At 39.5% G+C, this 24,300-nt stretch overlaps 1 protein-coding gene across 4 annotated transcripts in view; it reads right to left on the reverse strand.

The window, feature by feature from the left end:
* The window catches only part of LOC115125157 (voltage-dependent calcium channel subunit alpha-2/delta-1), a 191,920-nt gene that overhangs the window by 121,816 nt on the left and 45,804 nt on the right, over nucleotides 1-24,300 (reverse strand). For all 4 annotated transcript variants that reach the window (XM_065022513.1, XM_065022511.1, XM_065022512.1 and 1 more), the window contains exons 4-6: nucleotides 22,006-22,065; nucleotides 21,175-21,210; nucleotides 19,343-19,472 (exon numbers count right to left, since the gene is read on the reverse strand). In XM_065022513.1, coding sequence (XP_064878585.1) covers nucleotides 19,343-19,472; nucleotides 21,175-21,210; nucleotides 22,006-22,065 — 226 coding nt within the window. The remainder of the gene's footprint in view (nucleotides 1-19,342; nucleotides 19,473-21,174; nucleotides 21,211-22,005; nucleotides 22,066-24,300) is intronic.

Consider the following 24,300-nt stretch of genomic DNA (forward strand, 5'->3'; position numbering starts at 1 on the left):
ATGTATCCTGTATTGGGTGTGTGTGATAGATATGTATCCTGTATTGGGTGTGTGTGCTAGATATGTATCCTGTATTGGGTGTGTGAGTGAGTGTGAGTGAGTGGTGTGTGTGATAGATAGATATGTATCCTGTATTGGGTGTGTGTGATAGATATGTATCCTGTATTGGGTGTGTGTGATATATATGTATCATGTATTGGGTGTGTGAGTGAGTGTGAGTGAGTGAGTGTGATAGATATGTATCATGTATTGGGTGTGTGTGATATATATGTGTCATGTATTGGGTGTGTGTGATATATATGTATCATGTATTGGGTGTGTGTGTGTGTGATAGATATGTATCATGTATTGGGTGTGTGTGATAGATATGTATCATGTATTGGGTGTGTGTGATAGATATGTATCCTGTATTGGGTGTGTGTGATAGATATGTATCATGTATTGGGTGTGTGTGTGTGATAGATATGTATCATGTATTGGGTGTGTGTGATAGATATGTATCATGTATTGGGTGTGTGTGATAGATATGTATCCTGTATTGGGTGTGTGTGATAGATACGTATCATGTATTGGGTGTGTGTGTGACAGATATGTATCATGTATTGGGTGCGTGTGATAGATATGTATCATCTATTGGGTGTGTGTGATATATATGTATAATGTATTGGGTGTGTGTGTGATAGATATGTATCATGTATTGGGTGTGTGTGTGATATATATGTATCATGTATTGGGTGTGTGTGATATATATGTATCATGTATTGGGTGTGTGTGATAGATATGTATCCTGTATTGGGTGTGTGAGTGAGTGTGAGTGAGTGAGTGTGAGTGTGATAGATAGATATGTATCCTGTATTGGGTGTGTGTGATAGATATGTATCCTGTATTGGGTGTGTGTGATAGATATGTATCCTGTATTGGGTGTGTGAGTGAGTGTGAGTGTGATAGATAGATATGTATCCTGTATTGGGTATGTGTGATAGATATGTATCCTGTATTGGGTGTGTGTGATATATATGTATCATGTATTGGGTGTGTGAGTGAGTGTGAGTGTGATAGATATGTATCCTGTATTGGGTGTGTGTGCTAGATATGTATCCTGTATTGGGAATGTGTGATAGATATGTATCCTGTATTGGGTGTGTGTGATAGATATGTATCCTGTATTGGGTGTGTGTGCTAGATATGTATCCTGTATTGGGTGTGTGAGTGAGTGTGAGTGAGTGAGTGTGAGTGTGATAGATAGATATGTATCCTGTATTGGGTGTGTGTGATAGATATGTATCCTGTATTGGGTGTGTGTGATATATATGTATCATGTATTGGGTGTGTGAGTGAGTGTGAGTGAGTGAGTGTGAGTGTGATAGATATGTATCATGTATTGGGTGTGTGTGATAGATATGTATCCTGTATTGGGTGTGTGTGATATATATGTATCATGTATTGGGTGTGTGTGATAGATGCGTATCATGTATTGGGTGTGTGTGATATATATGTATCATGTATTGGGTGTGTGTGATATATATGTATCATGTATTGGGGGTGTGTGACATATATGTATGATGTATTGGGTGTGTGTGATATATATGTATCATGTATTGGGTGTGTGTGATATATATGTATCATGTATTGGGTGTGTGTGATATATATGTATCATGTATTGGGTGTGTGCCATATAAATGTATCATGTATTGGGTGTGTGTGTGATATATATGTATCAAGTATTGGGTGTGTGTGTGTGATAGATATGTATCATGTATTGGGTGTGTGTGTGATAGATATGTATCATGTATTGGTGTGTGTGATAGATATGTATCATGTATTGGTGTGTGTGATAGATATGTATCATGTATTGGGTGTGTGTGTGATAGATATGTATCATGTATTGGGTGTGTGTGTGATAGATATGTATCATGTATTGGGTGTGTGTGATATATATGTATCATGTATTGGTGTGTGTGTGATATATATGTATCATGTATTGGGGGTGTGTGTGTGATATATATGTATCATGTATTGGGTGTGTGTGATATATATGTATCATGTATTGTGGTGTGTGTGATATGTATCATGTATTGGGTGTGTGTGTGTATCATGTATTGGGTGTGTGTGTGTGATATGTATCATGTATTGGGTGTGTGTGATAGATATGTATCATGTATTGGGTGTGTGTGATATATATGTATCATGTATTGGGTGTGTGTGATATATATGTATCATGTATTGGGTGTGTGTGTGATAGATATGTATCATGTATGTGTGTGATAGATATGTATCATGTATTGGTGTGTGTGATAGATATGTATCCTGTATTGGGGTGTGTGTGATAGATATGTATCATGTATTGGGTGTGTGTGATAGATATGTATCATGTATTGGGTGTGTGTGACAGTGATATTGGGTGCGTGTGATATATATGTATCATGTATTGGGTGTGTGTGATAGATATGTATCATGTATTGGGTGTGTGTGATAGATATGTATCATGTATTGGGTGTGTGTGATAGATATGTATCATGTATTGGGTGTGTGTGATAGATATGTATCCTGTATTGGGTGTGTGTGATAGATATGCATCATGTATTGGGTGTGTGTGATAGATATGTATCATGTATTGGTGTGTGTGTGATAGATATGTATCATGTATTGGTGTGTGTGATATATATGTATCATGTATTGGGTGTGTGTGATATATATGTATCATGTATTCGGTGTGTGTGATAGATATGTATCCTGTATTGGGTGTGTGAGTGAGTGTGAGTGTGATAGATAGATATGTATCCTGTATTGGGTGTGTGTGCTAGATATGTATCCTGTATTGGGTATGTGTGATAGATATGTATCCTGTATTGGGTGTGTGTGATAGATATGTATCCTGTATTGGGTGTGTGAGTGAGTGTGAGTGAGTGAGTGTGAGTGTGATAGATAGATATGTATCCTGTATTGGGTGTGTGTGATAGATATGTATCCTGTATTGGGTGTGTGTGATAGATATGTATCATGTATTGGGTGTGTGTGATAGATATGTATCATGTATTGGGGGTGTGTGTGATATATATGTATCATGTATTGGGTGTGTGTGATATATATGTATCATGTATTGGGTGTGTGTGTGTGATAGATATGTATCATGTATTGGGTGTGTGTGATAGATATGTATCATGTATTGGGTGTGTGTGTGATAGATATGTATCATGTATTGGGTGTGTGTGATAGATATGTATCATGTATTGGGTGTGTGTGATAGATATGTATCCTGTATTGGGTGTGTGTGATAGATATGTATCATGTATTGGGTGTGTGTGATAGATATGTATCATGTATTGGGTGTGTGTGTGATAGATATGTATCATGTATTGGGTGTGTGTGTGATATATATGTATCATGTATTGGGTGTGTGTGATATATATGTATCATGTATTGGGTGTGTGTGATAGATATGTATCCTGTATTGGGTGTGTGAGTGAGTGTGAGTGTGATAGATAGATATGTATCCTGTATTGGGTGTGTGTGCTAGATATGTATCCTGTATTGGGTATGTGTGATAGATATGTATCCTGTATTGGGTGTGTGTGATAGATATGTATCCTGTATTGGGTGTGTGTGATATGTATCCTGTATTGGGTGTGTGAGTGAGTGTGAGTGAGTGAGTGTGAGTGTGATAGATAGATATGTATCCTGTATTGGGTGTGTGTGATAGATATGTATCCTGTATTGGGTGTGTGTGATAGATATGTATCATGTATTGGGTGTGTGATAGATATGTATCATGTATTGGGTGTGTGTGATATATATGTATCATGTATTGGGGTGTGTGACATATATGTATGATGTATTGGGTGTGTGTGTGATATATGTATCATGTATTGGGTGTGTGTGTGATAGATATGTATCATGTATTGGGGTGTGTGTGATAGATATGTATCATGTATTGGTGTGTGTGATATATATGTATCATGTATTGGGTGTGTGTGATAGATATGTATCATGTATTGGGTGTGTGTGTGATAGATATGTATCATGATAATGATAGATATGTATCATGTATTGGGTGTGTGTGTGATAGATATGTATCATGTATTGGGTGTGTGTGATAGATATGTATCATGTATTGGGTGTGTGTGATAGATATGTATCATGTATTGGGTGTGTGTGATAGATATGTATCATGTATTGGGTGTGTGTGATAGATATGTATGTATCATGTATTGGGTGTGTGTGATAGATATGTATCATGTATTGGGTGTGTGTGATAGATATGTATCATGTATTGGGTGTGTGTGATAGATATGTATCATGTATTGGGTGTGATAGATATGTATCCTGTATTGGGTGTGTGTGATAGATATGTATCATGTATTGGGTGTGTGTGATAGATATGTATCATGTATTGGGTGTGTGTGATAGATATGTATCATGTATTGGGTGTGTGTGTGATAGATATGTATATGTATCATGTATTGGGTGTGTGTGATAGATATGTATCCTGTATTGGGTGTGTGAGTGAGTGTGAGTGTGATAGATAGATATGTATCCTGTATTGGGTGTGTGTGATAGATATGTATCCTGTATTGGGTGTGTGTGATAGATATGTATCATGTATTGGGTGTGTGTGATAGATATGTATCATGTATTGGTGTGTGTGATATATATGTATCATGTATTGGGGGTGTGTGACATATATGTATGATGTATTGGGGTGTGTGTGATATATATGTATCATGTATTGGGTGTGTGTGTGATAGATATGTATCATGTATTGGGTGTGTGTGTGATAGATATGTATCATGTATTGGGTGTGTGTGATATATATGTATCATGTATTGTGTGTGTGTGATATATATGTATCAAGTATTGGTGTGTGTGTGTGATAGATATGTATCATGTATTGGGTGTGTGTGTGATAGATATGTATCATGTATTGGGTGTGTGTGATAGATATGTATCATGTATTGGGTGTGTGTGATAGATATGTATCATGTATTGGGTGTGTGTGTGATAGATATGTATCATGTATTGTGTGTGTGATAGATATGTATCATGTATTGGTGTGTGATAGTGATATTGGGTGTGTGTGTGATATATATGTATCATGTATTGGGTGTGTGTGATAGATATGTATCATGTATTGGGTGTGTGTGATAGATATGTATCATGTAGATATATATGTATCATGTATTGGTGTGTGTGTGATAGATATGTATCATGTATTGGGTGTGTGTGATAGATATGTATCATGTATTGGGTGTGTGTGTGATAGATATGTATCATGTATTGGGTGTGTGTGATAGATATGTATCATGTATTGGGTGTGTGTGTGATAGATATGTATCATGTATTGGTGTGTGTGTGTGATAGATATGTATCATGTATTGGGTGTGTGATATATATGTATCATGTATCATGTATTGGGTGTGTGTGATATATATGTATCATGTATTGGGTGTGTGTGATATATATGTATCATGTATTGTGTGTGATATATATGTATAATGTATTGGGGTGTGTGTGATATATATGTATCATGTATTGGGTGTGTGTGTGATGATATATGTATCATGTATTGGTGTGTGTGTGTGATATATATGTATCATGTATTGGGTGTGTGTGTGTATATATGTATCATGTATTGGGTGTGTGATATATATGTATCATGTATTGGGTGTGTGTGATATATATGTATCATGTATTGGGTGTGTGTGATATATATGTATCATGTATTGGGTGTGTGTGTGATATATATGTATCCTGTATTGGGTGTGTGTGTGATATATATGTATCATGTATTGGGTGTGTGTGATAGATATGTATCATGCATTGGGTGTGTGTGATAGATATGAATCATGTATTGGGTGTGTGATAGATATGTATCATGTATTTGGGGTGTGTGTGATAGATATGAATCATGTATTGGGTGTGTGTGTGATAGATATGTATCATGTATTGGGTGTGTGTGTGATATATATGTATCATGTATTGGGTGTGTGTGATATATATGTATCATGTATTGGGTGTGTGTGATAGATATGTATCCTGTATTGGGTGTGTGAGTGAGTGTGTGTGTGATAGATAGATATGTATCCTGTATTGGGTGTGTGTGATAGATATGTATCCTGTATTGGGTATGTGTGATAGATATGTATCCTGTATTGGGTGTGTGTGATAGATATGTATCCTGTATTGGGTGTGTGTGATAGATATGTATCCTGTATTGGGTGTGTGAGTGAGTGTGAGTGAGTGAGTGTGAGTGTGATAGATAGATATGTATCCTGTATTGGGTGTGTGTGATAGATATGTATCCTGTATTGGGTGTGTGTGATAGATATGTATCATGTATTGGGTGTGTGTGATAGATATGTATCATGTATTGGGTGTGTGTGATAGATATGTATCCTGTATTGGGTGTGTGTGATAGATATGTATCATGTATTGGGTGTGTGTGATAGATATGTATCATGTATTGGGTGTGTGTGTGATAGATATGTATCATGTATTGGGTGTGTGTGTGATATATATGTATCATGTATTGGGTGTGTGTGATATATATGTATCATGTATTGGGTGTGTGTGATAGATATGTATCCTGTATTGGGTGTGTGAGTGAGTGTGAGTGTGATAGATAGATATGTATCCTGTATTGGGTGTGTGTGATAGATATGTATCCTGTATTGGGTGTGTGTGATAGATATGTATCCTGTATTGGGTGTGTGTGATAGATATGTATCCTGTATTGGGTGTGATAGATGTATCCTGATTGGGTGTGTGAGTGAGTGTGAGTGAGTGAGTGTGAGTGTGATAGATAGATATGTATCCTGTATTGGGTGTGTGTGATAGATATGTATCCTGTATTGGGTGTGTGTGATAGATATGTATCATGTATTGGGTGTGTGTGATAGATATGTATCATGTATTGGGTGTGTGTGATATATGTATCATGTATTGGGGGTGTGTGTGTATGATGATGGGTGTGTGTGATATATATGTATCATGTATTGGGGTGTGTGTGTGATAGATATGTATCATGTATTGGTGTGTGTGTGATAGATATGTATCATGTATTGGGTGTGTGTGATATATATGTATCATGTATTGGGTGTGTGTGATATATATGTATCATGTATTGGGGGTGTGTGTGTGATAGATATGTATCATGTATTGGGTGTGTGTGTGATAGATATGTATCATGTATTGGGTGTGTGTGATAGATATGTATCATGTATTGGGTGTGTGTGTGATAGATATGTATCATGTATTGGGTGTGTGTGATAGATATGTATCATGTATTGGGTGTGTGTGATAGATATGTATCATGTATTGGGTGTGTGTGTGATATATATGTATCATGTATTGGGTGTGTGTGATAGATATGTATCATGTATTGGGTGTGTGTGATAGATATGTATCATGTATTGGGTGTGTGATATATATGTATAATGTATTGGGTGTGTGTGTGATAGATATGTATCATGTATTGGTGTGTGTGTGATAGATACGTATCATGTATTGGGTGTGTGTGTGATATATATGTATCATGTATTGGGTGTGTGTGATATATATGTATAATGTATTGGGTGTGTGTGTGATAGATATGTATCATGTATTGGGTGTGTGTGTGATAGATACGTATCATGTATTGGGTGTGTGTGATATATATGTATCATGTATTGGGTGTGTGTGATATATATGTATCATGTATTGGGGTGTGTGATATATATGTATCATGTATTGGGTGTGTGATATATATGTATCATGTATTGGGTGTGTGTGTGTGATATATATGTATCATGTATTGTGTGTGTGTGTGATATATATGTTCATGTATTGGTGTGTGTGATATATATGTATCATGTATTGGGTGTGTGTGATATATATGTATCATGTATTGGGTGTGTGTGATATATATGTATCATGTATTGGGTGTGTGTGTGATATATATGTATCATGTATTGGGTGTGTGTGATATATATGTATCCTGTATTGGGTGTGTGTGTGATATATATGTATCATGTATTGGGTGTGTGTGATAGATATGTATCATGCATTGGGTGTGTGTGATAGATATGAATCATGTATTGGGTGTGTGTGATAGATATGTATCATGTATTTGGGGTGTGTGTGATAGATATGAATCATGTATTGGGTGTGTGTGTGATAGATATGTATCATGTATTGGGTGTGTGTGTGATATATATGTATCATGTATTGGGTGTGTGTGATATATATGTATCATGTATTGGGTGTGTGTGATAGATATGTATCCTGTATTGGGTGTGTGAGTGAGTGTGAGTGTGATAGATAGATATGTATCCTGTATTGGGTGTGTGTGCTAGATATGTATCCTGTATTGGGTATGTGTGATAGATATGTATCCTGTATTGGGTGTGTGTGATAGATATGTATCCTGTATTGGGTGTGTGTGATAGATATGTATCCTGTATTGGGTGTGTGAGTGAGTGTGAGTGAGTGAGTGTGAGTGTGATAGATAGATATGTATCCTGTATTGGGTGTGTGTGATAGATATGTATCCTGTATTGGGTGTGTGTGATAGATATGTATCATGTATTGGGTGTGTGTGATAGATATGTATCATGTATTGGGTGTGTGTGATATATATGTATCATGTATTGGGGGTGTGTGACATATATGTATGATGTATTGGGTGTGTGTGATATATATGTATCATGTATTGGGTGTGTGTGTAGATATGTATCATATGTGATAGATATGAATCATGGGGTGTGTGTGATAGATATGTATCATGTATTGGGTGTGTGTGATAGATATGAATCATGTATTGGGTGTGTGTGATAGATATGTATCATGTATTGGGTGTGTGTGATATATATGTATCATGTATTGTGTGATATATATGTATCATGTATTGGGTGTGTGTGATAGATATGTATCCTGTATTGGGTGTGTGAGTGATGAGTGTGATAGATAGATATGTATCCTGTATTGGGTGTGTGTGCTAGATATGTATCCTGTATTGGGTATGTGTGATAGATATGTATCCTGTATTGGGTGTGTGTGATAGATATGTATCCTGTATTGGGTGTGTGATAGATATGTATCCTGTATTGGGTGTGTGAGTGAGTGTGAGTGAGTGAGTGTGAGTGTGATAGATAGATATGTATCCTGTATTGGGTGTGTGTGATAGATATGTATCCTGTATTGGGTGTGTGTGATAGATATGTATCATGTATTGGGTGTGATAGATATGTATCATGTATTGGGTGTGTGTGATATATATGTATCATGTATTGGGTGACATATATGTATGATGTATTGGGTGTGTGTGATATGTATCATGTATTGGGTGTGTGTGTGATAGATATGTATCATGTATTGGGTGTGTGTGATAGATATGTATCATGTATTGGGTGTGTGTGATATATATGTATCATGTATTGGGTGTGTGTGATATATATGTATCAAGTATTGGGTGTGTGTGTGTGATAGATATGTATCATGTATTGGGTGTGTGTGATAGATATGTATCATGTATTGGGTGTGTGTGATAGATATGTATCATGTATTGGGTGTGTGTGTGATAGATATGTATCATGTATTGGGTGTGTGTGATAGATATGTATCATGTATTGGGTGTGTGTGATGATATGTATATTGGGTGTGTGTGTGATATATATGTATCATGTATTGGGTGTGTGTGATAGATATGTATCATGTATTGGGTGTGTGTGTAATAGATATGTATCATGTATTGGGTGCGTGTGATATATATGTATAATGTATTGGGTGTGTGTGTGATAGATATGTATCATGTATTGGGTGTGTGTGTGATAGATACGTATCATGTATTGGGTGTGTGTGTGATATATATGTATCATGTATTGGGTGTGTGTGATATATATGTATAATGTATTGGGTGTGTGTGTGATAGATATGTATCATGTATTGGGTGTGTGTGTGATAGATACGTATCATGTATTGGGTGTGTGTGTGATATATATGTATCATGTATCATGTATTGGGTGTGTGTGATATATATGTATCATGTATTGGGGGTGTGTGATATATATGTATCATGTATTGGGTGTGTGTGATATATATGTATCATGTATTGGTGTGTGTGTGATATATATGTATCATGTATTGGGTGTGTGTGTGTGTGATATATATGTTTCATGTATTGGGTGTGTGTGATATATATGTATCATGTATTGGGGGTGTGTGTGATATATATGTATCATGTATTGGGTGTGTGTGATATATATGTATCATGTATTGGGTGTGTGTGTGATATATATGTATCATGTATTGGGTGTGTGTGATATATATGTATCATGTATTGGGTGTGTGTGATATATATGTATCATGTATTGGGTGTGTGTGATAGATATGTATCATGCATTGGGTGTGTGTGATAGATATGAATCATGTATTGGGTGTGTGTGATAGATATGTATCATGTATTTGGGGTGTGTGTGATAGATATGAATCATGTATTGGGTGTGTGTGTGATAGATATGTATCATGTATTGGGTGTGTGTGTGATATATATGTATCATGTATTGGGTGTGTGTGATATATATGTATCATGTATTGGGTGTGTGTGATAGATATGTATCCTGTATTGGGTGTGTGAGTGAGTGTGAGTGTGATAGATAGATATGTATCCTGTATTGGGTGTGTGTGCTAGATATGTATCCTGTATTGGGTATGTGTGATAGATATGTATCCTGTATTGGGTGTGTGTGATAGATATGTATCCTGTATTGGGTGTGTGTGATAGATATGTATCCTGTATTGGGTGTGTGAGTGAGTGTGAGTGAGTGAGTGTGAGTGTGATAGATAGATATGTATCCTGTATTGGGTGTGTGTGATAGATATGTATCCTGTATTGGGTGTGTGTGATAGATATGTATCATGTATTGGGTGTGTGTGATAGATATGTATCATGTATTGGGTGTGTGTGATATATATGTATCATGTATTGGGGGTGTGTGACATATATGTATGATGTATTGGGTGTGTGTGATATATATGTATCATGTATTGGGTGTGTGTGTGATAGATATGTATCATGTATTGGGTGTGTGTGTGATAGATATGTATCATGTATTGGGTGTGTGTGATATATATGTATCATGTATTGGGTGTGTGTGATATATATGTATCAAGTATTGGGTGTGTGTGTGTGATAGATATGTATCATGTATTGGGTGTGTGTGTGATAGATATGTATCATGTATTGGGTGTGTGTGATAGATATGTATCATGTATTGGGTGTGTGTGTGATAGATATGTATCATGTATTGGGTGTGTGTGTGATAGATATGTATCATGTATTGGGTGTGTGTGATAGATATGTATCATGTATTGGGTGTGTGTGATAGATATGTATCATGTATTGGGTGTGTGTGTGATATATATGTATCATGTATTGGGTGTGTGTGATAGATATGTATCATGTATTGGGTGTGTGTGTAATAGATATGTATCATGTATTGGGTGCGTGTGATATATATGTATAATGTATTGGGTGTGTGTGTGATAGATATGTATCATGTATTGGGTGTGTGTGTGATAGATACGTATCATGTATTGGGTGTGTGTGTGATATATATGTATCATGTATTGGGTGTGTGTGATATATATGTATAATGTATTGGGTGTGTGTGTGATAGATATGTATCATGTATTGGGTGTGTGTGTGATAGATACGTATCATGTATTGGGTGTGTGTGTGATATATATGTATCATGTATCATGTATTGGGTGTGTGTGATATATATGTATCATGTATTGGGTGTGTGTGATATATATGTATCATGTATTGGGGGTGTGTGATATATATGTATCATGTATTGGGTGTGTGTGATATATATGTATCATGTATTGGGTGTGTGTGTGTGATATATATGTATCATGTATTGGGTGTGTGTGTGTGTGATATATATGTTTCATGTATTGGGTGTGTGTGATATATATGTATCATGTATTGGGGGTGTGTGTGATATATATGTATCATGTATTGGGTGTGTGTGATATATATGTATCATGTATTGGGTGTGTGTGTGATATATATGTATCATGTATTGGGTGTGTGTGATATATATGTATCCTGTATTGGGTGTGTGTGTGATATATATGTATCATGTATTGGGTGTGTGTGATAGATATGTATCATGCATTGGGTGTGTGTGATAGATATGAATCATGTATTGGGTGTGTGTGATAGATATGTATCATGTATTTGGGGTGTGTGTGATAGATATGTATCATGTATTGGGTGTGTGTGTGATAGATATGTATCATGTTATGGGTGTGTGTGATAGATACGTATCATGTATTGGGTGTGTGTGTGATAGATATGTATCATGTATTGCAGGGGTGTCAAAGTCAAATGGACGGAGGGCCAAATAAAAAAATCAGCTACAAGACGAGGGCCGGACTGTTCGAATGTTCATTGAAAAATGTTTAAATGACGCATATAGTCTAGTGAACCTAATTGAACCTACTGAAAACCTAACAAATATATTACAATATGATCAGATAAATAAAGCAATATTTTCTTATGGCTCTGTCAGTAATCTTTAATTTTCAACAGACACAAAAGACAAATTTCCTTTATATAAATATCCCCATAACATGAACATTAAATGAAAGAAACCGGTATTCAAGGCACCATCAGTAGACTATATTTTCTATTTTAGCAAAAGTGGGCTAAATTTACTTCAAAGAAAAAACAATAATAGCAATTTTCTATCATCCACTCAACTGAAATATTTTTAAAATATAATTGGATTGAAATACAAAAAAATAAAGTGCAAAAATCTATTAATCAAAAACAACACTTTGTTTAAGGAGAAGTAACATGCAGTGAAAACAAATATTACATTTTAACTTTTAAACTTGAACTGAGTAAAAACTCTAAATATGTGATTGCACAGTAATGTTCACTTGTTTGAGGTTGAGGGTGATACTTGGTGGTGTCCCATCTTTTCCACAAGTTCATCAATGTTCGGGGTAAGGCTCTGAGCTGAAGAAATCCTCAGAATTGAGTGGAGGTGTTCAGCAGTAAGTCGACTTCTGTGTGATGTTTTGTTCAGGTTCATCAAAGAAAACAGTTGTTCACACAGGTATGTGCTGCCAAACATAGACAACGTTTGAGCAGCCTGGATGCGCAGCTGGGGCATTGTGCCGGGAGGAAACGGGCGAACTCCGCAGCACCCACTGCCGCATATTTTGCCCTCAGTGCATCATTGCATTGGAGGTCAATCAACTCCATTTGGAGGTTTGGTGGTGAGCTTTCCACGTCAACAGCAAATGGGTTACCGAGCAGTTCCAACCTGCTTTTTGTGCTTCAAAGTCAGCAAATCGGCGTCGAAAGTCAGCGGCAAGCATACCTATTTTATCAGCCAACTGTGTGCTCGGGAACGCACTGGTAGAGAGCTTCTCTTTCATGGTCTGGCAGCTGGGAAAGTGGCTCAAATTTTCTTTCCGCATCTGCGTCTCTCACAGAGTCAGTTTGGTTTTAAATGCCTTCACTGTACTGTACATATCAGAGATGACACGATCCCGACCCTGCAGCTGCAAGTTTATTGCATTCAGATGACTCGTAATGTCACACAGAAAAGCCATTTCACACAGAAACATTTCGTCTCGGAGTTGTGTTGTGTCTTTCCCTTTGCTGTCCAAGAACAGACAAATCTCCTCACGGCTCGAAACATCTTTGAAGCACCTTTCCCTGGCTTAGCCATCGCACCTCTGTGTGATAAGGCAAATCACCATGCTCCGTTTCTAACTCCGTCAGAAATGCCTTGAACTGGCGGTGATTCAAACCTTTGGCTCTGATAAAGTTAACTGTGCGCGTGATGATGCTCATTACATGCTCCATTTTCAAGGCTTTACCGCACAACGCTTCCTGGTGTATGATACAATGATAAGCTGTCAGCTCACCTGTCGCGTTTTCCTCTTGCATCTTTTCCGTATCTTCGCCACCAGTCCGCTCCTGTGTCCACACATCGCAGGTGCTCCGTTGGTTGTCAAACCCACGAGTTTTTCCCAAGGCAGCTCCATCTCATTTACACATCTTGACACCTCTTCATACAAATCATGCCCGTAGTTGTGCCATGCATAGGACGTAAAGCCAAAAACTCCTCTGTCACGCTTAGGTTGGAGTCCACTCCGCGGATGAAAATTGACAACTGGGCAATGTCAGAAATGTCGGTGCTCTCATCCACAGCCAAGGAATATGCAATAAAATCTTTTCCCTTTTTCACAAGCTGCTCTTTTAGATTGATGGACAACTGGTCTACTCTCTCGGCAATGGTGTTTCTGCTCAGACTCACATTTAAAAAGAGTTGCCTTTTTTCTGGGCAAACTTCGTCACAAACTTTAATCATGCAGTTTTTGATGAAATCCCCCTCCGTAAATGGCCGGGCTGATTTAGCGATCTCTTCTGCCAAAATAAAACTGGCCTTGACAGCAGCCTGGCCTTGTGATTTTGCTTTTTGAACAGAGCCTGTCGAGATTTGAGGCCTCGTTTTAATTCCTCTGCCTTTTGTAGCCTTTGTTCCATGTCCATATTCTTGTTTTTGTCCGCGTGTTTCGTTTCATAATGTCGTCTCAGATTATACTCTTTCAGTACCGCCACACTTTCTCCACACAGAAGACACACAGGTTTTCCAGCTACCTTCGTGAACATATACTCCGACTCCCACCTTGTTTGAAACCCCCGGTTCTCAGTATCCACCTTCCGTTTTGCCATTTTTGATGGGTATCTGAAAGTTAATTTTACTGTGATGCTGACGACTGCTGTGCCAATAAATATTGAAATGAAGCAGCCTACTGCTCGGTGCGTCACCTTTGCATTGTGGGAAATGTAGTATTGGTGCGTGTAAAAGATCTGCGGGCTGCCGGCTTGCTGCGGGCCGGTTCTAATAATAAATCAAGATCATCCCAGGGGCCGTAAAAAACCTTCTTGCGGGCCGGATGTGGCCCGCGGGCCTTGACTCTGACATATGTGATGTATTGGGTGTGTGTGTGATATATATGTATCATGTATTGGGTGTGTGTGATAGATATGTATCATGTATTGGGTGTGTGTGTGATAGATATGTATCATGTATTGGGTGTGTGTGATAGATAAGTATAATGTATTGGGTGTGTGTGTGATAGATATGTATCATGTATTGGGTGTGTGTGATAGATATGTATCATGTATTGGGTGTGACATGTCTTATCTGTGTGTAAAGAAAACACACCTCATTTGTATATACAGCTACCTCTAGGGAGAAAGATAATAAAGCTAGAGCTGTGTGTGTGTGTGTGTGTGTGTGTGTGTGTGTGTGTGTGTGTGTGTGTAGGGGCATCATTATAAAAACATTACATTCCTATCTTGCATTGTGGGTATGTGATCTGAACGAACGTGGCTACAGTGACTGTCTCCCTCTGTGTGATATACAACCATAGTCTTTGGCTCTTTAAGTTCATAGTTCAGCCACACCTCAGATTATTCCATTGGTTAGTGCATTCCTAACAAAGCCAATATCAAGTATAACAAGCTCATATCAAGTTTTACAACATGTCAAATGTTCAGTTCTGCAGCATATTGGGAATGTTTCTGTATGTACAGTGTTATTGGTGACAAGATATGATCAAGAGGCTGAGCCTCAAGATGTGTCTGTAAGTACAGTGTTATTGGTGACAAGATATGATCAAGAGGCTGAGCCTCAAGATGTTTCTGTATGTACAGTGTTATTTGTGACAAGATATGATCAAGAGGCTGAGCCTCAAGATGTTTCTGTATTAGATTTCTTGTTTAACATTTTCTAAGGCAGCAATGGGAGCTCTGATTATGGCTCCTGCCCATTAGTGAATTCATAGATGCTTGTATGCGCTATCTCCCTCCTTCCCTCTCTCCCTCCTTCCCTCTCTCCCTCTCTCTCTCTCATTTGTGAGGAAGATGGGGTGTGATTTTCCAGCTCTGTTAGTCATTTCTGTTCTAATATTCCCAACATTCTGTTTCTACGTCTCCCATCAGGGACAATGAATACACACGCACACACGTTCATCCATCGCTTCCACCAGGAAGGCTGATTTCCTAAACCTGCTGCTCCCTCTTGACTGGAAAATCCAATTTTCCCCCCAGAGCGAGGCCAGCCCTGGCCTATTCTTGGAGCCACATGGACTCTGGGTCAAATTGAACAGTTGGAATCTCTGTCACGTATGCATCTGCTCTCTGGTTCTCTCACTTTCTCTCTCTCTCTCTCTCTCTCTCTCTCTCTCTCTCTCAGCAGAACAATACTATACAGAAGAGAACACCTTGCGTTTTCCAATGTTTTTGTTGTAGGAAACATTCACATGTAAACGACAGCATACAGATGCAAACAAACATCGACGACATGGGAAACAACATCCACACACCATTTTGTTTCTCTCCAGTGCCCATGCACTTCCAACACTTAGATAATAAAGCGTTTGACCTTTCCAGTTTTTTATGAATTAAATCATCCAGTTTAAGTATACGATGACGAGAAAAGTAGATTCCAACCCATCAGGTATATTACTGCACCATCATATAGCATGTCGTGAAAAATGCAGACAGGCAGATGAAAAGTACATTGTAATAATTCTGACAGCCAACATTCTAACTCCGCCCATAACTTTTGGACTTTATAGCATTCCCAGAACGCATGGATTATTGGGTTTTCTGATTTCTATGGGGATTTTTAATAGAGCTATTGGTCAGGTCGGCTATGTGTACCTACTAAACAACCAATCATATTCCAAGGACATTAAACAAAGCTCTCTCTCTCTTCCTTCCTCGCTCATCTCTTTCTTTGCTTCTCTCCCGCTCCAGGTGAGACCCAAACCCATACTATTATCCAGAAGTACACTGACAGATACTGTACTCATTACACTCCACCATCAGTTTGGTCCACCATCATCAATCACAAGCCTTCCCCAAAGAGAGCGGGAGTAACCATGGGAACCATCCCTGACCCTAGCCGGCAAAGAGTCTGGAAAAGGACAAGATACACACACATGCTAGCACCCTAGCTCACATGGACACCTAATTTCCCACATGCACCCTCTCCCCCTCTCTGTGAGGTCAGTAGTGGGTAACCTTGGTTCCAGACGCTATCCCAGCAGGCTGCTCTTAGTGTGAGGGCTGACACAACACACTACACGCTAATGACCCAGCGCACGCACATGCATGCAAGTCTAATCACACACATATGAACACACACAGAAAGCAGCAGCAGCACCCATCAATATTAGACATAGCAGCGGGAGCTAATATCAGAAGAGCTTCTAGACAGCAGGTAAATACCAGTAAAAATACAACTCTACCAACCAACCTAAAAGAGCCCCACAGTGGAGGTATCATTAATACCCATAAAACCTAGCAGTCCCACAGGGAAAAAGTCACCTTGTCCTAAAGAGATTTACACTGTTATCGAAACATCACACCAGGGTAAGCCTACACAAAACACACACAGACCTTATTTTTTTAAGCGTTTCTAAAATCCCCTATGGGAAAAATGAATGGTGAAAAAATGATTGTAACCATTTTCTTGTTTGACTGCTAGGTTTTATGGGTTTTATGACTCATACTGTGGTACTCTATCACACCAACCAAATAGCAAACTAACTGTACCACATACTGTATCCCACCCCGTATAGAGTATACATACGTCTCTTAAATATTATGGCTGACTGCAGACAACATGGAGAAGACATGATGTCATGTGTGGATGTTGTCTCCATAGGGAGAATATTGTGTCTGAACTATACAGATGATCAATAGAAGACTTTCCAAAGACCCATGGTCCTGTATGGCTCAGTTGGTAGAGCATTGTGCTTGCATCGCCATGATGTGGGTTCAATTCCAGGGACCACCCATATGTAAACATGTATGCACCCATGACTGTAAGTTGCTTTGGATAAAAGACACATAAAGAACAAACAAAATAATGCTGCTCTGCTGTTATTAAAGGTGCAATTTCTCTAGGGATTAATATGTGTCGTTCTGCTGTTATTAAAGGTGCCATTTCTCTAGGGATTAATATGTGTCGTTCTGCTGTTATTAAAGGTGCCATTTCTCTAGGGATTTGTATGTGTCGTTCTGCTGTTATTAAAGGTGCCATTTCTCTAGGAATTCGTATGTGTCGTTCTGCTGTTATTAAAGGTGCCATTTCACTAGGGATTTGTATGTGTCGTTCTGCTGTTATTAAAGGTGCCATTTCTCTAGGGATTTGTATGTGTCGTTCTGCTGTTATTAAAGGTGCCATTTCTCTAGGGATTCGTATGTGTCGTTCTGCTGTTATTAAAGGTGCCATTTCTCTAGGGATTTGTATGTGTCGTTCTGCTGTTATTAAAGGTGTCATTTCTCTAGGGATTTGTATGTGTCGTTCTGCTGTTATTAAAGGTGCAATTTCTCTAGGGATTCGTATGTGTCGTTCTGCTGTTATTAAAGGTGCCATTTCACTAGGGATTCGTATGTGTCGTTCTGCTGTTATTAAAGGTGCCATTTCACTAGGGATTCGTATGTGTCGTTCTGCTGTTATTAAAGGTGCCATTTCTCTAGGGATTCGTATGTGTCGTTCTGCTGTTATTAAAGGTGCCATTTCTCTAGGGATTTGTATGTGTCGTTCTGCTGTTATTAAAGGTGTCATTTCTCTAGGGATTTGTATGTGTCGTTCTGATGTTATTAAAGGTGTCATTTCTCTAGGGATTTGTATGTGTCGTTCTGCTGTTATTAAAGGTGTCATTTCTCTAGGGATTTGTATGTGTCGTTCTGATGTTATTAAAGGTGCCATTTCTCTAGGGATTTGTATGTGTCGTTCTGATGTTATTAAAGGTGCCATTTCACTAGGGATTTGTATGTGTCGTTCTGATGTTATTAAAGGTGTCATTTCTCTAGGGATTTGTATGTGTCGTTCTGCTGTTATTAAAGGTGTCATTTCTCTAGGGATTTGTATGTGTCGTTCTGCTGTTATTAAAGGTGTCATTTCTCTAGGGATTTGTATGTGTCGTTCTGATGTTATTAAAGGTGTCATTTCTCTAGGGATTTGTATGTGTCGTTCTGATGTTATTAAAGGTGCCATTTCTCTAGGGATTTGTACGTGTCGTTCTGCTGTTATTAAAGGTACCATTTCTCTAGGGATTTGTATGTGTCGTTCTGATGTTATTAAAGGTGTCATTTCTCTAGGGATTTGTATGTGTCGTTCTGATGTTATTAAAGGTGCCATTTCTCTAGGGATTTGTACGTGTCGTTCTGCTGTTATTAAAGGTACCATTTCTCTAGGGATTTGTATGTGTCGTATCCATGGTTACAATGTGTGTGTGTACGTGTATGTGCACTCACAGCCATCGTAGATGTCAGTAGGGATGTGTACAGCAGTGTGGTTGTGAGAGGTGAGGCGTTTAAACAACATATCTTCCTTAAAGGCTGGCCTGATCCGGTTCTTCCGACCCTCTGTCTCATTCACCTCCAACTAGAGAAGAGGAGAAAGGGAGCGGGTCAGACAGTGTCAGACAGGGATTTAGAACAGAGTAACACCTATGTCCACTGTTAGAGTGTCTGGATCTGGATGTAACAGGGAGCCTAATAGAGTAGATGTACATGTCCATTTCTATCAGGCTACTGTGCTGAACAGCTGTCCATCATTAGACACCTGTCTAGTGGTTCTATACCTCACTGGTTCAGAGGAAGGAATGGTGTGGAGAAGCTGGGTTAAACCGGCCTCAGCTTCAAGGCTGAAACTGCCTGTAACAACCTCTGTGGATTAACATGACACATTTCTTCCACATACAGCCTACTATTAAAGGAGAGAAGACAAAGCTTGATGGATATTTCCAATAGTGTGTTTACCAATTCACATCAATGGGAGAGAGGGAGAGGGACAGAGAGACGAGGGAGAACGAGAGAGGGGGAGGGACAGAGAGACGAGGGAGAACGAGAGAGGGACAGAGAGACGAGGGAGAACGAGAGAGGGAGAGGGACAGAGAGACGAGGGAGAACGAGAGAGGGAGAGAGACAGCGAAGAGGGAGCGAGCGAAGAGAGAGAGAGCAAGAGAGAGAGCAGAGAGAGAGAGAGAGGGAAGAGAGAGAGAGAGAGAGAGAGAGCGAATAGAGAGAGAGAAGAGAAAGAGAGGGGAGAGAGAGAGAGAGAGAGAGGGAAGAGAGAGAGAGCGAATAGAGAGAGAGAAGAGAAAGAGAGGGGAGATGGAGAGCGAAGAGAGAGAGAGAGAGAGAGCGAAGAGAAAGAGAGTGAAGAGAGAGTGTAGAGAGAGAGAGAGAGAGAGCGAAGAGAGAGAGAGCGAAGAGAGAGTGAGTGAGAGAGAGCAGAGAGAGAATGAGAGAGAGAGAGAGAGAGAGCGAAGAGAGAGAGAGCAAGAGAGAGAGCAGAGAGAGAGGGAAGAGAGAGAGAGAGAGAGAGAGAGCGAATAGAGAGAGAGAAGAGAAAGAGAGGGGAGAGAGAGAGAGAGAGGGAAGAGAGAAAGAGCGAATAGAGAGAGAGAAGAGAAAGAGAGGGGAGATAGAGAGAGAGGGAGAGCGAAGAGAGAGAGAGAGAGAGAGCGAAGAGAAAGAGAGTGAAGAGAGAGTGTAGAGAGAGAGAGAGAGAGAGCGAAGAGAGAGAGAGCGAAGAGAGAGTGAGTGAGAGAGAGCAGAGAGAGAATGAGAGAGAGAGAGAGAGCGAAGAGAAAGAGAGGAGAGATAGAGATAGAGCGAAGAGAGAGAGTGAAGAGAAAGAGAGTGAAGAGAGAGAGCGTGAACAGCGAGAGAGAGCGAACAGAGAGAGAGAATGGGGGAAGGGGAATAGGAAGAGTCTCATAATAAAGCAACAGTAGCAGCTCATACATCTCAACTGTCAATTAGTAGAAGCACACCAGGGACCTCTTCACCTGAGAGAAAGGAAGAGAAGGGGGATATGAAGACAGGGAGGGAGGTGTGAGGGATGAAGATAGAAATGGATTGAGGAGGTTGGGAAAAGAAGGGGAGCAAAGAGGGTTAACGGTGAAGGGAAAAGAAGGAGAGTGAGAAAGAGAATGAGAAAGAGAGAGAAAGAGAAAGAGAAGGGGGGGCTGTCCTAGACTAAACCACCAGTCTGTATCGGAGTGAGATTGTGGGTTGATTATAGATGCAGCTCTGTGTGAGAATCATGTGTTTATTTGAGAAGGAAGAAAAATACTCACATTGTCCTTTGCATTGTAGTAAACAATGTCACCATCCTGAAACAAATAATACAAATATCTTAGTGAGCATTTGTGTGTGTGTGTGTGTGTGTGTGTGTGTGTGTGTGTGTGTGTGTGTGTGTGTGTGTGTGTGTGTGTACTGTATGTGTGTGTATGCATGTGTGTGTACATATTGTACGTGTGCAAGTGTGTTTGTTGGACAGCGAGAGAGAGAGAGAGAGAGAGAGAGAGAGAGAGAGAGAGAGAGAGACAGAGACAGAGAGAGAGAGGGGTACTCGTTAGGTAGAGGCCATCTGTGGACATTTAATGGCCTATAATATGGAATGAATGATAACAGTTCATTTTATAACAACAACAATAAACCATATTGGTCTTGTTCTATTATACAGGATGCATGGCCGCCAACTCAAGCATGCCGGTGTGTGTGTGTGTGCGTCTTTCTTTGTATGTGTGTGTGTCTGTGTGTCTGTCTTTGTATGTGTGTGTGTGTGTGTGTCTGTGTGTGCAGTGTTTACCCTATATTGATTTAGCTAACCACGCTACCCTTGCCACCACCGCTGAAACAAAATCCTAGGGGAAACACTAGTGTGTTTGTTGAAGCCATATCTTTTCTCCTCTCTAGCCCATAAAGAGAGCAGTGAGAAACACCATCTACAGTACGGTCATCTGAGGTTGCCGTCCCTCAGCCAATGAGTAGTGAGTGTTCCAGTACTAAACAGCTGACACACATCAGCCACATTCTTACTACACATTGGGGATGGGAGGGGTGACTTACAGCTACAGTATATAATGTAAATGCAATGTTGGTTTTAATTAGAATCAGAGTTTTACCGCATACTCATCCTTCCACTGGTGTTCCATCTGGAAATTCTCAGCAAATGTGGCCAGAGTCTAGAAGAGACAAAGATAAACGTAAATAATGTATTTTTGACATATACAGTGAGGGAAAACAGTATTTGATCCCCTGCTGATTTTGTACGTTTTCCCACTGACAAAGAAATGATCAGTCTATAATTTTAATGGTAGGTTTATTTGAACAGTGAGAGACAGAATAACAACAAATACATACAGAAAAACAAATTTAAAAAATGTTATAAATTGATTTGCATTTTAATGAGGGAAATACGTTTTTGACCCCCTCTCAATCAGAAAGATTTCTGGCTCCCAGGTGTCTTTTATACAGGTAACGAGCTGAGATTAGGAGCACACTCTTAAATGGAGTGTTCCTAATCTCAGTTTGTTACCTGTATAAAATACACCTGTCCACAGAAGCAATCAATCAATCAGATTCCAAACTCTCCACCATGGCCAAGACCAAAGAGCACTCCAAGGATGTCAGGGACAAGATTGTAGACCTACACAAGGCTGGAATGGGCTACAAGACCATCGCCAAGCAGCTTGGTGAGAAGGTGACAACAGTTGGTGCGATTATTTGTAAATGGAATAAACACAAAAGAACTGTCAATCTCCCTCGGCCTGGGGATCCATGCAAGATCTCACCTCGTGGAGTTGCACTGATAATGAGAACGGTGAGGAATCAGCCCAGAACTACACGGGAGGATCTTGTCAATGATCTCAAGGCAGCTGGGACCATAGTCACCAAGAAAACAATTGGTAACACACTACGCCGTGAAGGACTGAAATCCTGCAGCACCCGCAAGGTCCCCCTGCTCAAGAAAGCACATATACATGCCCGTCTGATGTTTGCCAATGAACATCTGAATGATTCAGAGGACAACTGGGTGAAAGTGTTGTGGTCAGATGAGACCAAAATGGAGCTCTTTGGTATCAACTAAACTCGCCATTTTTGGAGGAGGAGGAATGCTGCCTATGACCCCAAGAACACCATCCCCACCGTCAAACATGGAAACATTTCCTCCGTCAGGAGGAAACATTATGCTTTGGGGGTGTTTTTCTGCTAAGGGGACAGGACAACTTCACCGCATCAAAGGGACGATGGACGGGGCCATGTACCGTCAAATCTTGGGTGAGAACCTCCTTCCCTCAGCCAGGGCATTGAAAATGGGTCGTGATGGGTATTCCATCATGACAATGATCCAAAACACACGGCCAAGGGAACAAAGGAGTGGCTCAAGAAGAAGCAAATTAAGGTCCTGGAGTGGCCTAGCCAGTCTCCATACCTTAATCGCATAGAAAATCTGTGGAGGGAGCTGAAGGTTCGAGTTGCCAAACGTCAGCCTCGAAACCTTAATGACTTGGAGAAGATCTGCAAAGAGGAGTGGGACAAAATCTCTCCTGAGATGTGTGCAAACCTGGTGGCCAACTACAAGAAATGTCTGACCTCTGTGATTGCCAACAAGGGTTTTGCCACCAAGTACTAAGTCATGTTTTGCAGAGGGTGGTCAAATACCTATTTCCTTCATTAAAATGCAAATAAATATATAACATTTTTGAAATGCGTTTTTCTGGATTATTTTGTTGTTATTCTGTCTCTCACTGCTCAAATAAACTTAACATTAAAATTATAGACTGATCATTTCTTTGCCAGTGGTACAAAATCAGCAGGGGATTAAATACTTTTTTCCCTCACTGTATAGGTAACACAACATTTTGAGTCCCCCTGTAGATACAGTGTTACCCATATTTTCGACATATTCAGATGAAAAATGGAAACATCACTAAAGAGATTCTCCAGTACTTTGGTATAGAGGGCTGGCCCAATTGGAGGGAAATTTAGGGAAAATGGCACAAAAACGGTCCCTTGGGATTTTATGGCTAATTATGGCTAATTGAGGTAAAACAGTAATTCTGCTCATACATTTGGCATGTATGAACTACACATTGACACATCCAGCCCAAAGCAGGAGGTTTAAAAAATACATAGTAGTCATACTTAGTATACTTAGCAGTATATGTACAAAACCCATTTTACCACAGCATTATATCTCAGTTCTTTAGGCACTGCCATCTCAGGCCTCAGCTTCAGGCCTCAGCTTCAGGCCTCAGCTTCAGGCCTCAGCTTCAGGCCTCAGCTTCAGGCCTCAGCTTCAGGCCTCAGCTTTAAAGGTAACCAGACATTCATACAGAGATATATGGACATTGACACAGTCCAGTCAGAGGGAGCCTAATTCTTAAGTTTAGTGAATCAGATAGAGGAATGAGAGT

This window comes from Oncorhynchus nerka, linkage group LG9a (genome assembly GCF_034236695.1).
Source record: "Oncorhynchus nerka isolate Pitt River linkage group LG9a, Oner_Uvic_2.0, whole genome shotgun sequence".
NCBI lineage: Eukaryota > Metazoa > Chordata > Actinopteri > Salmoniformes > Salmonidae > Oncorhynchus > Oncorhynchus nerka.